We start from the raw sequence: 14,136 nt of genomic DNA on the forward strand, positions 1-14,136 counted from the left end.
AGGTCCTGCTAATACTCGGATTTTGAATTGTCAGTATGATAGCTGTGATTTGGCTCTCAATTTGCGCAAATCGACTCGGGAATGCACGCCCTTCCACAGCCTTGGCTGTGAATGCCATCTTTCTTCCCCATCTGCCGCTCGTAGTTCCATCTCCCATGGCGGAGAGTGATATGTTTTGACGCTTCTGAGAGCCCATCGCTTAGTCGAACAGACCGAAGCCCATATCCTCGTCGGACTCTTCCTTCTCCTCTTCCTTCTCGGCAGGTTTCTCTTCCTCCTCAGCAGCAGCACCGCCAGCAGCAGCACCACCACCCGCAGCGGGGGCGGCAGCAGCACCACCAGTTGGGACAGATGCAAGTTTGGTTGAGCCTTCAGCGATCAGCTGTGACACCGTCAGTATCCCATCAAAGAATCCGCCAATGTATTCTTCCTTACTTCGTCGATATCCTTGCCCTTCAACTCTTCGAGCAGCTTGGAAAGACGTTCCTCATCGGCGTCAATTCCAACGGAGGAGAGAACACCCTTGATATCGTCTTCGGAGGGATCGGTGTTGCCGCCGAGGCCAAGGAGGAGGTAAGCGGCGAGGTGCTTCATTTTGAATAGTTTTCTCTCCCCAAAGTCAGTGGTGCTGGCAAATATAGTTTCGTCGTGACTTACAGAGATTGAGTGAGATGTTGGCGAACAAGAGAGACAATCGATTTAACCGCAAAATGAGCGGAGACTGGCACGTCAAGTTCTGAAGTTGTTCGTCCGTGACGAACAAGGCCAAAAATGCGGGTGGCATGAAAGTTGTGCGACGGGGCGAAATTGTTCGCGGCCGAAAATATATCTGGGAAGGTTTGCCGATCCGAGACTAGGACTCGGTCACTGCCCAGCTCGCCGGACTTCAATTGTGGCGGCGGGGAGCATGACTCTTTTGCTTCTTCGATTTTCATCTTCCCGTTTCCCTTCATATTTCTGATTCAGAGGAAGCGCTTTCGGACGTCCCTTTAATCATCCGGATGGTTTGATGGAGCTGTATTTTTATCTTCCTTCAGGCGCCCTAGCAAACATGACTGTCACCCATACACACCCTCACACTCGGAAACTCTGCTGATTGCCGTTAACGACCCTTTCCCACTTCCTCGCACAATTCCCACCATGAGCTTTCTAGGCGACATTGTCAATTCTATTGGCAATGACAGGGCTCCCGCACCGCCGAAACCCCCAGTGCGACCGATGAGTGCCAATTCACATCGACTTCAAGCAGACGTCAGCAAGCCTGGATTGAGGCCCGATTTTCATGCGATACTTTCGCCATTGAACGGTACCAAGCGGAAGGCAGAAGATGATGTAACAAAACTACCCGAAAAGCTCAGCAAACCCAACACGGTACATGGGTTGACCAGCAGTGTCCACAAACGCACGGCTGCTCCTCCCCTGAATGCGCCAAAACCATCCAATGAAAAGACTCCTACAGTACCCAGGCCGAAACCTGAGACTACAGGTAGTATATCGAAGGATGGCTCGACACCGCCCGTCACGCCAACCACGACCACTGTCAAAGTTCCGGTGAAAGGATCATATGCAGATATCATGGCTAGGGCTAAACAAGCGCAAGAAACGAAGGCTCAGAATCAAATTGGGATGATCAAACATCAGGCTACTAATCGAGAGAAGGTATCTAAATTTGCTGAGAGAAGACGCCACGAGGAAGAAAAGGCGAAAGCTGCCAAGGAAAAATCCAGCGGACGGACTTTGACTGGCAAACATGATAATTCACGGAGCGTTAGTCCCGCCAAGAAGACAGATCAGCCACGAGTGCCCAAGGTAGCACGACCACCACTACACGCCCCGGCATCGACCTATAAAGGTACGATGGGTACTGTATCGAATAGGTCAAAACAACAGATCCGGCGCAAGAAGAGCAGGTATGATGAGTATCTTGACACGGACGAAGAAGATGTATCCGACATGGACGGCGATGGAGAAGATGAAGAAGAGGATTATGGCTCCGATGCTTCATCGGTCATGGAAGCAGGAGCATTCGAGCTAGATGAAGAGGAGAGGCTGGCTCTGAAAACGGCCAAGGAAGAGGATGCGAGGGAGCTGGCTTTGGAGAATCAATTGAAGCGAGAGAAGGAAGAGAGACGAAAGAAACTCCTTGATCTGGCTAACAAGCGAAAATGACTACGATCATTCACGGTTACTCTGTTCGGTTCGGTATCAACACTGGTTCGACACTGGGATTTCTGATTGACAACTTAGCATTGGTGTTGGAGGGTGTCGGCATCGAAAGGCGCACGTCGGGCGACTCAAAAGAATATAGGTTATTCGTCATCACAATCAAGTGGAATTACTCTCAATTTCTGTTTCAATCGACTCTTTCAACATGCAGATTTCACGCAGCGCAACTATTGTTAGCGGATACGGAGAGCCGACGAGGCTTCCTCCAGATATGCATTTGAAGTTGTTCGATGGTTCCCTGTTTTATACCCACGATGCAGATGCTCTGACGTGGGTTACCAGATACGCGTCTTCCTATGGTAAGGACTTCTGCAATCCTGCTGCTCTGCTGTTGACAATATGTGGATATCTTAATGTACATTCTGTTGCGAGAACTATTACTCAAGAATGCGAGGATGAACTCTTTGGCGACGCCGTATCCACGGTGGGCATTCCTCCCAGAACCGATACCAGAATTTTTTTTGGCACTTTTCGCCAACCCACAATCCATCCACGACTACAGTTTCAATATGCTAGAGGCCTAGTGTGCGTTAGGTTCATTATGTAGGTTTGCAAATGTACCATGCCATCGCTAGGCGCACCGTGAAGTCTTGTTCGTGTCGAAATAAGACTTTGAGCGCTTCAACACCCGTCCACCGAGCCTCAAGATTCGCTTTGGCGGAAAGAGGTGCAGTCCACCCAGGACCGGAGTTGCTCTGTTTCCGCCCCGTCTCGAGCCACGATGCTTCTACCAACGGTTAGATGCCAAGTTGGAGGCTTCAAGAATCTGCTTGACCATCGGATTGGGATGCCCTCCAAGTTTGATCAGGCTCTGATATAAGGTGGATAGGTTTTGGAAGTCCTCCCTATGGGGATTCCACAGCACGAAGAATCCTCAATCTGATCTACGTCGCTGAGTGTTAACGTGCTCTGGTAAGTCTTCGCGCCCACTAATTGCGAATTCATTCTGGTCCATTATCTCTTTCGATTTTCAACGATCAGATTGTTTGCTTTAGGGACACTTGAGAGCCAGCCGGCCAGCCATGAGAGGAAATGGTGGAAGATGCTAAAGATATTGATGCTGAGAAGCGGAACGGTTGAATGATACTGGACCAAAGAGAATTTGTTACATCTTCTCCCCCTAGCGGCATGCTCCACCTGGAGCCACGGCTGACTAGGTTGCAGAGATGGTGCAATTTCCATAGGAGATCCACTAAGCTTATGCCCTAGTGAACAAGAATTACAATTTGTGATCGCCTGTGAGTCAGACCATGTTTGTAAGGTATGAAATCATCATACAATTTTGACAATTCAATGGTTAATGCTTCGAATCTATTTAGTCAGACACCAAGCTCTCAACATCACTCCCTTCAACCCGGTAAAACCCAAGCGAGTTCAGCATAGGCTTATCGTGGAATCTGTACAAGTACACAGTCTCGCTTCCCTCGGCGGTGTGTTCGTACTTGTTCCAGGCCGGGATGCAGAAAGTATCTCCTTGCTTCCATTGGATCTGCTGTCCATTGACAACGCTGTAGCCTTGGCCCGTGACAACGTGATAAACGGACGAAGCGGTCTCGCGGACAGCAGGAGAAGTGCAGCCTGCGTTCAGACGCTCGGCGGAGCCACCGAGGACTTTTGATACTATTAGGCAAAAATGTCAGTCTAAGAATTCATTCTCGTATTTTAAATTTTGGTGGAAAGAACGGAAAGGGACGCAAGAATGCGGGTTCGTACCTGGTCTACCATCTTTTTTCAAATAGTCCTCGGATGCCCAGTCTCCTTTCTTCTCATCGAGCTTCTGTTGCATCACCTTCCACGGGAAGACTATGGGGGAATCATTCGAGTCGACATCCTGTGCAGGATATCTCGGCTGTTGGAAATGCTGGACAAAATGGACGGGAAAGTGTCGGAAATTAGGTAGGTCGAGGCCGTCGAGCCAGATCATGGGCCCAGAGCCGTCTTTGCCGTGGTCATGCCAGTTCCAGGTCGGAGTGAGGATCACGTCACCGCGTTGCATAGTAATGCGTTTGCCGTGGACGGCGGTGAAGCCGCCTTGGCCTTCGATGATGAAGCGCATGGCAAATGCAGTATGACGGTGAGCTCGGGCGGTCTCGTTTGGCATCACGAGTTGAAGCCCGGCGTAAAGTGTGTCGGTTGTATATGGGGCATCTAAATATCAAAGATTAGCTCTATTTACCTAGGGGCATATTATGCTGTGGAGTAGGAGGAAAAGGAGCGCATACCTCGGGCAGGATTGACCAGCATCAACACTCGTCTTTCCGCTTGGGCCTCCGTAATGATTTCTCCCGCCCGCAGAAGGCTTGGTTTGACTTCGTCGTATCGCCAGATAAATGGGATACAGGTTGGGTTCGGCTCCGGAGGGTTTAAACGAGCCATCTGGGTCCAGAGTGGCTTAGTGTGGACATTGAGGGCAGACTGGACGAGATCCCCTGCAGGATCCTTGGTTGTTTTCCATGATGAAGCATCAGACTGGGTGATAGTTCCGGTAGTGGTGGTCATGGTGTATTTTTCCGAGGAGGCAATACTTCCCTTTGGTGAATGAGTTGTGTGATTGTTTGCCAGATGCCGGTGTGAGACGAACGAAAACGTTCTTCTAATAAAAGGCAAAGGCCAGGCCTCGGATGTCCGATATCAAACTTGATCGGATATGTTCGTTTTTGGTTGATCGACGATGTTGGAGTATGAAACGGTTGAAGGGGGATGGACTCCCTTCCCGACGCATACCCGACGGAAGCCCCCAACCTACGCCTCGAACTACAATTGAGACGTCAGCTTAAAGTTTCTTCTGGTGGCAGGACCCATTGCAATGGGTCAATATCGGTTGGACCGGATCTCCTCACAGTTATCCAATCTGGCCGTAAACCTGAGATAGGACCAAAGTTATACAAAATACTACAGCCAAAGGCATTAGCAAGCCAAGCTTGAAGGCCATCCAAGAAGAGTGGAAAAGGGACTGGATCAATACAATGACAATGGTCTCTGCCACTGTTCAAACAGATTCTAGCCCTAATGTCATTGTTGACAGTGAGACGGTCAATGGAGTTGCGCCCATCAAAGAAGAATTTATCGAGATCCCGGAGGTAAGCCTTGTATACCAAGACCCTACACGGGCCGACACGGTACGCTGACAGTTCCATGTAGGTTGCGTCCTATCCGACTGGAAGTCTTGACTTTCTCTTGAAATTGCAAAAAGAAGAGAAGCTACGTCAGAAGGCGATGGAGACTTCCTCGTCGATCAATTCCGATGAACTGTCCAAGTTGAGGCTGAATATCATCATTGTCGGCGCCGGTCTGGGGGGATTGGCAGCGGCCATCGCCCTGACGAGAAAGGGCCACAAGATCACCGTTTTCGAGCAGGCTCCAGAACTGAGCGAGGTATGGCCGTTTTTAACCTTCTGTTGATTATCAACGGCCAGTGGTTTATAGTGTGTCTGCAGGTTGGTGCCGGGATCCAGATTCCCTCAAACTCAAGTCGCCTTCTTATCAAGTGGGGATTGAAACCGTTTCTGGCATCCAAGATCGTTGAGCCCTCCGACATTAAATTTCGTCGGTGGGAGAATGGAGACGTGATTGGACTCACCAAGCTTGTGCCCGAGTTCCAGGACAACTTTGATGCTCCCTATTATGTGGTGCATCGAGCACATTTCCACGACGCCATGTATCAACTTGCTCTTCGGTTGGGTGTCGAAGTAAAGATCAATTGTAAGATCGTTGAGTACGACGATGTGACTCCTTCAATAACGACGGAAAGTGGAGAGTCTTACAGTGCAGACCTCGTTGTTTCGTGTGATGGTAAGGCAGTCTTTGAATCAATCTTTGTCCGTCGTCAGGCTTATTTATTTGATCTTAGGAGTGAAATCTCTTGGACGAATTAAAGTGCTGGGAGGCATGGATCAAGCACCCATGAGGACGGGATTTGCAGCCTACCGGGCAACGGTAGATGTGGAGGAGATGAAGGCTCATGCAGATACCGCAGCACTTTTGGCCATACCGAGTCTGAATCTATGGTAAGTGATTAAATCACACCCTCCGACTCGTGTGGAATGAGGCTTCCCATCTTTTTGTGATAGTGCCAACACTGTTGTAGGATCGGCGATATGAGACATGTCATGACCTATACCATCGCTGGTGGAAAATCCTTCAATATGGTCCTGTCACATCCCGACCGTTCAGACCCCAGCACCTGGAACCAACAAAGTCCTGAGGAAATCCTAGCAGGCGTGCGGGAACATTTCCGAGGTTGGGACCCGAGGCTCACCAAGATCATTGACATGATTAAAACAACACTTAAGTGGCCCTTGCTCAGTGGTTCTGCTCTCAGCCGGTGGGTAGCACCATCCAACAGGCTCGTGATAATGGGAGACGCAGCGCATGCCATGGTGCCGTACATGTCCGAAGGAGCGGCCATGGCTGTTGAAGACGCAGCGGCCCTGGCTGAAGCGATCGACCAGGTCGATAGTATTGATGACTTGTCGACGGCGCTACACGTCTGGGAAACCGTTCGCATCAAACGAACCAGCCAGATGCAAGAAGCAAGCTTGATCAACGGCAAATTGTGGCATTTTCCAGATGGCCCGTTGCAACGGGCGCGAGACGAGGCTATGAGGCCTGAAGTCGAAGGCCGTCAGTTCATGAGCAGTCCCAACCAATGGAGTGATCCCACCACGCAACGGTGGTGTTATGGCTATGATGCTGAATGGGAAATCAAGCAGGCGTGGTCGGCAAGACCGTCCAGTTTGAAAAATGGACACGTACGAATCTGAGGCTGGTCTTCATGTTGGTCGATATATTTATGTTGGAAAGCTCTTATTCGATGAGCTTTTTAATGCCAGCTTCATGGTTGTTTTTTGGAGTAGAATTGTTTCAGGTAAATTTCGTCCCAGCCCTGTCGCATATAGGTGTGGCAAGTAAGAATTAAAGACTTCCCTCCCAGAACTTTCATTGTCCATTTGATCTTTCAGCCTTGATCGGATCATGTTGATGTGAACCAAAAAACGACGCCACAAGGCCATTAATTGCACTATTCACAGGCAACAAGTGCTGCTAAGAACTCCAGTGTACCCTGGCTCTCCAAATGAATGCAGGATAGAGCCCATCTATATACCTATCTAAACAGTGTCCGGCAGCGCTGCTGCCTGTGTTGCAGCCTGTCAACGGTGTTGTAACTGCAGGAACCCAGAAATGCGGGTGCACACGAGGCAGAGATACGGACTATCTAGTAAAAGTGAGGGCGTGGAGCAGAAGCGAAACCTCGGGCCCTCCAGATTTTGGGTTTACGGAGGTATCCTGAGCACAACCCGCCCCCCAATCTCGAACCGTGCGAGTCTTTCCATGATATGGTTGATCTCCTCGAAGTCAAACACAGATATTTGAGGGACAACATCACCCTTGGCTGCCATATCAAGCAGCTCTTGCATCTCCTGGGCCGTTCCTACAGAAGATCCTACTACTTTGAGGCCTGAAGGGTAGAGTCAGCCGAATGGTCCATTCGGGATGTCGGCCGGCCAGGGTGAACGTTCTGGTCTCAATTGGATCACCTACCTCTCACAACCATCATGAAGGGCGAGATAGGGAGATCAAAATCCAGTCTTGGTAGGCCGACGCAAACCAAAGTCCCCAAATTGCGCAGAAGCTTGAATCCTTGACTATATGCTCCCTCCGAGCCAGCGGAAACGATACAAGCGTGAGCCCCGAACCTGTTGGTCAATCGATTCACCTCTTCTTCGATCTGGGAATGAGTCCGCTAAGGTTCTCGGAATTTTGGCAGGAGGACAAGGGTGAGAAGGGAGGAAGCTCACCTGATCGGTCTTAAAGTCTAGAAAGGCAGTGGCACCAAGCCTCAAACACATGTCCCGCTTCGCATCGCCGGTGTCTATGGCAATGACTTTGTATCCTCGTTTCGCAGCAATTTGAACACCACTACTAGATGTTAGTATACTATGCATAGCACGAAGACAGGAAATGGACTGCCACTCACAGATGACCCAACCCACCTCCGGCCCCCGGTATAACCAGCCAATCTCCGGATCGAATCTGAGCTTTTGCAATGGCAGAGTACATTGTCAACCCCGCTGTGTGTTGTGACTGAGCAATCGTTCCTTGACGGCGTGAAGAAACACATACCACAAAGTAGAGGAGCAACGACTTCGGATTTGAGTTCTGCAGGAATTTTTGTTACGTCCTTCGCTGGAGCGGCAATGAACTCTGCAATTATCTAGCACTGCTCACCGAGAGGATGTTCTGCTTACGTTGAAAAGTCCCTCTCACGTCCTAGATCGGAGGATCAACAGGACGTGAAATTAGATGGCGGATGGGGACATTGATAGACTCACCCTTCCGGAGTTGTGCTGATGGGGACATGCCGTTGGATTGACGGCACATATCTCACAGGATCCGCAAGTACTATACTGCCATCTGTGCGAAAGTGGTGTCATTGTCAGTGGCATGGAACTCAGTGGTCTCAGTGTCGCTTACTTGATTCCCACACGGGAGTTCAGCAATTCTTCTGGGGTGTTCGACCCAACTACTGGCAGTTAGGTATATATGAGATATACGAGAGAACGTTTGGCGACTCACGCTTCACCACCCGGCCTACGCCCTCGTGCCCGGCAATGTCGGTGTCCATTGGCGTTTCGCCATATATGCTGTGGACGTCAGAGTGACTTTATGATGCCGAAAGAAATTAGCGCTTTCTGTGTCCGATTGCTGGCCGCTCTTCATTCCGCACCAGAATCCTGTACATTCCAACTTCACCAGCACCTCGCCGTCTCCGGGTGAAGGGATCTCAATGTCTTTCCTAATTTGCAGCCGGGCACCATGCTGTGGTTTCTCGAGCCACGCCGCAATTTGTGTCTTGGTATCAGGAGTTGCCATTTTCCAGGTCGTCTGAGTGCCCGGTAGATTCGCACGCACACAGATCACATTTGTTCCCACATAAATCAAATAACCTCCCCTTCCACGGCTCAGCCTTGCCAAGCACAGGAATTCCGCATCATCACCGTGAAATGCGGGGAAGAAGCCGATGTAGCCGACTGTTACCCGACGCGTTCGTGTTGTTACAACGACCTGCCACTAAAGAGTCTGTCATATTTCGAGAGAAGAAGGCCGTGCAGAGCCCTATACTCCGGCTCACGAGGCTTTGTGCTGCGTAAAGTGAATTTGAGGTAAAGCACACTATTAAAAAAGGTTTGATGGGAGAAACCAAAGTTTAGGAGTCTGCCAAGAGGAGAGGTTCAAGCTGCCAGTAAACTTCCCCGATATACCCTTCCCTTCCATATCCTTCACCAGATGATGGACCGGGAATCCGATGATATTGAATCCCACACGTGACGGATCAGACAACCTTGAATTCGATGAAACAAGTGGCATTGCCGATAAGACCTAACCCACGATGTCGGCTTCCCAAGCCCGAAGATCCTCCCAAACCGACTCCCAGGAGCAAACAACACCGCCGCCATCCTACAAACGCCGGCGGATAGCCCTCGCCTGTACCTCCTGCAGGAACCGCAAGTCTCGCTGCAACGGTGCCAAGCCATCGTGCAGTCTCTGTGTAGAGCTAGGCTTCGAATGCGTCTACCAGCAGCCAGCGGCCAGTCATGTCAAGGCCCCTCAGACGCAGTCGGGCTACAATGAGAGACTGCGAGCAATCGAGGACACGTTGCGACTCCTCGTCCAGCAAAAGGCTCAGTCTCTAGAGGGACTGGACCCCAGCCACGATACACATCACCGCCATCAAGATTTTCACGTTGCGCATCGAGCCTCTATTCGGGCCCCCAATGATGATGAGGATGTTGCAATTCTGGATGAAGACGACTCGTTGCAGCAGAATGCGGTTGAAGACTCGGTCGATGGCATGGCAGCCATCACGGACCCCGAAGAGATCGAATCGAGGTTCTTTGGGCCATCGTCCAACATCGCCTTTCTCCGACATATATCCGATGCCACTTCAGCGACACTCAAAACCATAGGACAATCTCGACATTCCGAGAATGGACTGAATCAGCCCATCGTTTCCAGAGCCGCATCTCCCGTGACCACGCTATCCGAGACAAGTCCGACAGCTCGACAACATGTCAATATACGCTCCCTTCCTTCCGAAAGCAGAGCTCTTCACTTGATCAGACTGTTCTTCTCTGACACTGGAATGCTCTTTCCTTATATCCATGAACAAGATATTCTTCGGTCTTACTCGGCAGCCAGACGGAATCGATTCACATCGGTAGGAAGATCGTGGCTGTGTCTGCTCAATGTCATCTTTGCTTTTGCCACTTACATCAGCGCCAGGCCGGATCAGCCTGCCGAGAAGAATGCTGCTGAATCTGAAATATTCATCGAGAGAGCACAGGCCTTGTCAGCCGATATAGAATTGAAATCAGCCAATCTAGAGACGGGTAGGTGTGTTTGGGGATCAAATCAGACCGACCCGCCTTGAATTTTTCCTTTTTTCTTCTTTTTTCTTCTCTTTTTTTCCCATCCTAAATTGATGAAGTATTGTACGATATGGAAATTCTGAAGAGCTCACTAACCGGTGCCAGTACAATGCCTTCTCCTGATGGCACAATACCGTCAAGGCACTCAAAGATCGGATCAGGCCTGGAGTTTGCATGGCCTTGCGGTTCGTGCAGCAATCCAGCTGGGACTACACTCGAAATCGGCATCCTCAGGTCTGAGCTCCATTGAAGCAGAAATTCGTAAACGAACGTGGTTTGGGTGCATGATCCTGGACCGGTGAGCAATGCGGCATTGGAGAGGATGGTCAAATATCTCATCAGATGCAGGACTCTAAGCATGACATTTGGTCGCCCGGCAACCATACCCAATGATTACCTCAAATTAGATCTTCCAGTCAATCAAAATCTGGAAAAATTGACCATGATGGGAAGCTCGGCGGCAGTCAGTAGCCTCGATCCTCCGGACACGGTTTGCCTTTTCATCGCGACGATGTACGCTTCCGGGTCAATTCCCTTGTAGGAAGTGTGACTGATTGCGCGCCAGACAACTTTATTTCATCCTAGGAGACATCATTAGTCAACTCTACGGGTCCAACGTGGATGCTGATCCACAGCTGACCATTCCTACCATGCTCGAAAGAACCCTTATTCTTGAACAACAATTAACCGCGTGGAAGCGAAGCCTATTCCCTCAGCTTCAAAGAAGACCGTGGGACACACTAGATCCCGAGCCCATGCTCTCTTCTACTTGGGATCCTGTCTTTGACAGGCTGAGCGTGATCATTACACTGAGATATCTCAACACTCGCATCCTCTTGCACCGGCCCATATTGAGCGCCTTTCTACGTCGAAGAGCATATCTCAGAAACGGTGGCGATATCTTTGAGGAAGGAGACTCCTTCTTTCACGATGTTGGAAAAAGAAGTATCCAGATATGTCAACAGTCGGCCGTGGAAGTCGTGGACATTGTTCACAAAACGAGTAAGCCACCAGCGCTTCTTGGAGCTTGGTGGTTCTCTGCCTACTACAGTAAGCAACCATCAGCAGGACGTTGACCGAAACAAGTACACTGACAGTCAATGCTCAGCATTTAACGCCGCTCTGGCGATATTCAGCTGTATTTTACTCGAAATCACCGCCTCCAACAGTTGGACTCCCAATGGACCACCCATCACGACAAGACACCCCTTGGATTCGAGCAAGGTCATTGAAATGATCACCCGGCTTCGAAGAGCGGTAGAAACGCTACAGCGACTCGGCGAAGGAACACGATCCGCAAAGAGAATTCGAAAGACATTGTTGAAGCTGGTGCAGATATGCATGACACTGGCCCAATGTAGTCCGGAACACGGCCCCACCATTTTATCGGCGCTCTCTGCTAGCCAGCAATCAGGCGCCGCTCAGATGCAAGGACAGAACGGGCTTGCTTTACAACCTCACAACGAGGCCACAATGGATGGATCTGTCGATACCAATTGTATCCTTCCTCCTATTGCCGCCGATGACCCTTTTGCCGCGTTGGACGTGGGCATGTATCAATACTGGACGGACAATAATCTCGACCTGTTCACCGACCTAGTGGGAATTGACACGGGATTAACGGCCATGATGGCCGGCTGATTTAGGCACTAGAGTAACGACCTAACAGGCTGGTACTGTCATGGGGGAGAATTTATGTAGATTCAATCCAAAAGTAACACGTCTGAAATGTCAAGAAAAGTCCCGAGTGATTTTATCCATGAGAAGACGGCTGCCATATGATTCGGTCCGAACATGTCCTCAACGGATGGTGGCAGGACTCAACTCCCATGCTGTTCCGGTATTTCCCCGCCTCAAACCCTGCCCCCCTCCCAACTATCAGTGACAAACAAATACAATCTCCAACATCTTCCCGGTTCCAACTCAGAAAATTCGGCATAAGATTCAAGAGTATTCAGTATGAAAGTGCCCTGGAACCGACTCATCCGTTTTATTGCCACCGACGGACGAGTTCTGCGCGGCGAGCCGATCCTACCCAGCGCAGATTTCGACCTAGGCCATGTGACGGAATCTGATCAATTGAAGGCCAAAGTTATCGTCGGCGACGACCCTTTCGACACGACGGGAAAGACGGTCGTGAGCAATGAAATTGTCACGGTGAAAAAGTTGCTGGGTCCTTTAGCTAAGGAGGACGTACCAATTTTGAGATGTGTCGGCTTGAATTATGCGAAGCACAGTATGTCTGCCATTTGGAATCCTATCCCACCCTTTCCTTTCCCTTCATTTTTCGACGAGACAAGAGTGGAGGTGGAGCCTATCAAGCTATTGTGTACTGACCGGGAAACCAAAAAGTCAAGGAAGCAGGCCGAACACCACCGCCCTTCCCCTTTATATTCTTCAAACCCAACACCACGGTTCTCGACCACGACGTGCCAGTGATAATTCCCAAGATCGCCCAGGATGACCAGGCCGACTACGAGGGAGAACTGGTAAGTTTCTTCAACTTGCCATCTTCGACTTCCCAAACCTGCCAAACCAGTTTCTTGTCTTTCGCTCACTGACATCACGCCTTACGCTCCAAAGTGCATGGTCATAGGCAAAGACGCCAAAGAAGTCTCCGTCGAAAACGCCCTCGACTTTGTCGCCGCCTACACGGCCGGCAACGACATTTCATCCCGCAAACTCCAGCGTGACCCGAACCTCGCCGGCCGTGTCCCTCAATGGGGCTTTTCCAAGGGCTTCGACACATTTGCCCCCATGGGTCCGTGTCTCGTCGCATCGGAACTCATCAGCGATCCGGCCAAGTTGCATCTCAAGACCATTGTGGACGGCGAGACGAGACAAGAGGAAAGCGTCTCGGACTTGCTGTTCGATTGTGCTTATTTGGTTTCGTATCTGAGTCAGGGCACAACGCTGCAGAAAGGAAGCGTTATTATGACGGGGACGCCAGGAGGTGAGTACCCAGTAATGTCTCCCATCCTGCCATCCATGTCTTTTTTTTTTTTTTTTTTAAATCACCAGGAAAAATCCCTGAAATCTCTGTGGAATAATATTTTCTTGATTTCAAAGAGCGACAACTGATGTGACAATCGTGGTTGATCTAGGCGTCGGTGCAGGGATGAATCCCCCGAAATACCTGGTCCCTGGTACGAAGATGGAGGTCTCGATATCGAGCATTGGCACATTGAGAAATGGTGTCGAATTCGCATGAATGACCATTCTATAGGCACTTCTCAGACCGGGACCTTGTTGATCTGACCAAAACACCCATGGGCGCTAGATAAATAAAATAGAACTTTTGATTCTGATTGGTGTGTTGTGATTGCTGTCCTTACCCCCTTGAAGAGAGGGAGAAAAAAATTGTTGTGATTGACTATCTCGATAGGCTACGTTGTTAATTTGCATGTTCATGATCGTCCTCAATCTCGGAACCATTATCATTCTCACATCCCTCACTCCCGCCAATTGCGCGGTATGGTAC

The 14,136-nt window shown here is 50.0% G+C and overlaps 7 protein-coding genes across 7 annotated transcripts; 4 read left to right on the top strand and 3 right to left on the bottom strand.

The window, feature by feature from the left end:
• Window positions 1-199: 199 nt before the first annotated feature.
• Window positions 200-594, bottom strand: Z518_09507 (60S acidic ribosomal protein P2; the record flags this gene model as incomplete). Its single annotated transcript, XM_013413462.1, has 2 exons — window positions 200-382; window positions 436-594. 2 exons carry the CDS (start codon window positions 592-594, stop codon window positions 200-202), a joined length of 342 nt encoding a protein of 113 aa, XP_013268916.1.
• Window positions 595-1,140: 546 nt separating this feature from the next.
• Window positions 1,141-2,169, top strand: Z518_09508 (uncharacterized protein; the record flags this gene model as incomplete). Its single annotated transcript, XM_013413463.1, has 1 exon — window positions 1,141-2,169. The coding sequence occupies one exon, from the start codon at window positions 1,141-1,143 to the stop codon at window positions 2,167-2,169; it is 1,029 nt and encodes a 342-aa protein (XP_013268917.1).
• Window positions 2,170-3,541: 1,372 nt separating this feature from the next.
• On the bottom strand, window positions 3,542-4,725 carry Z518_09509 (uncharacterized protein; the record flags this gene model as incomplete). The annotated part of the gene is made up of 3 exons (XM_013413464.1): window positions 3,542-3,846; window positions 3,940-4,374; window positions 4,449-4,725. The coding sequence occupies 3 exons, from the start codon at window positions 4,723-4,725 to the stop codon at window positions 3,542-3,544; spliced, it is 1,017 nt and encodes a 338-aa protein (XP_013268918.1).
• Window positions 4,726-5,192: 467 nt separating this feature from the next.
• On the top strand, window positions 5,193-6,989 carry Z518_09510 (uncharacterized protein; the record flags this gene model as incomplete). The annotated part of the gene is made up of 5 exons (XM_013413465.1): window positions 5,193-5,306; window positions 5,368-5,601; window positions 5,664-6,018; window positions 6,077-6,233; window positions 6,314-6,989. The coding sequence occupies 5 exons, from the start codon at window positions 5,193-5,195 to the stop codon at window positions 6,987-6,989; spliced, it is 1,536 nt and encodes a 511-aa protein (XP_013268919.1).
• A 510-nt stretch (window positions 6,990-7,499) lies between these two features.
• On the bottom strand, window positions 7,500-9,099 carry Z518_09511 (uncharacterized protein; the record flags this gene model as incomplete). Its single annotated transcript, XM_013413466.1, has 10 exons — window positions 7,500-7,684; window positions 7,768-7,954; window positions 8,025-8,145; window positions 8,204-8,297; window positions 8,350-8,430; window positions 8,475-8,496; window positions 8,559-8,640; window positions 8,701-8,752; window positions 8,803-8,888; window positions 8,954-9,099. The coding sequence occupies 10 exons, from the start codon at window positions 9,097-9,099 to the stop codon at window positions 7,500-7,502; spliced, it is 1,056 nt and encodes a 351-aa protein (XP_013268920.1).
• A 517-nt stretch (window positions 9,100-9,616) lies between these two features.
• Z518_09512 (uncharacterized protein) lies at window positions 9,617-12,296 on the top strand (the record flags this gene model as incomplete). Its single annotated transcript, XM_013413467.1, has 5 exons — window positions 9,617-10,616; window positions 10,761-10,953; window positions 11,004-11,168; window positions 11,221-11,705; window positions 11,764-12,296. 5 exons carry the CDS (start codon window positions 9,617-9,619, stop codon window positions 12,294-12,296), a joined length of 2,376 nt encoding a protein of 791 aa, XP_013268921.1.
• A 318-nt stretch (window positions 12,297-12,614) lies between these two features.
• On the top strand, window positions 12,615-13,866 carry Z518_09513 (uncharacterized protein; the record flags this gene model as incomplete). The annotated part of the gene is made up of 4 exons (XM_013413468.1): window positions 12,615-12,891; window positions 13,008-13,144; window positions 13,239-13,608; window positions 13,760-13,866. 4 exons carry the CDS (start codon window positions 12,615-12,617, stop codon window positions 13,864-13,866), a joined length of 891 nt encoding a protein of 296 aa, XP_013268922.1.
• Between the last annotated feature and the right edge of the window lie 270 nt (window positions 13,867-14,136).

The sequence above is a fragment of the Rhinocladiella mackenziei genome (assembly GCF_000835555.1).
Source record: "Rhinocladiella mackenziei CBS 650.93 unplaced genomic scaffold supercont1.7, whole genome shotgun sequence".
NCBI lineage: Eukaryota > Fungi > Ascomycota > Eurotiomycetes > Chaetothyriales > Herpotrichiellaceae > Rhinocladiella > Rhinocladiella mackenziei.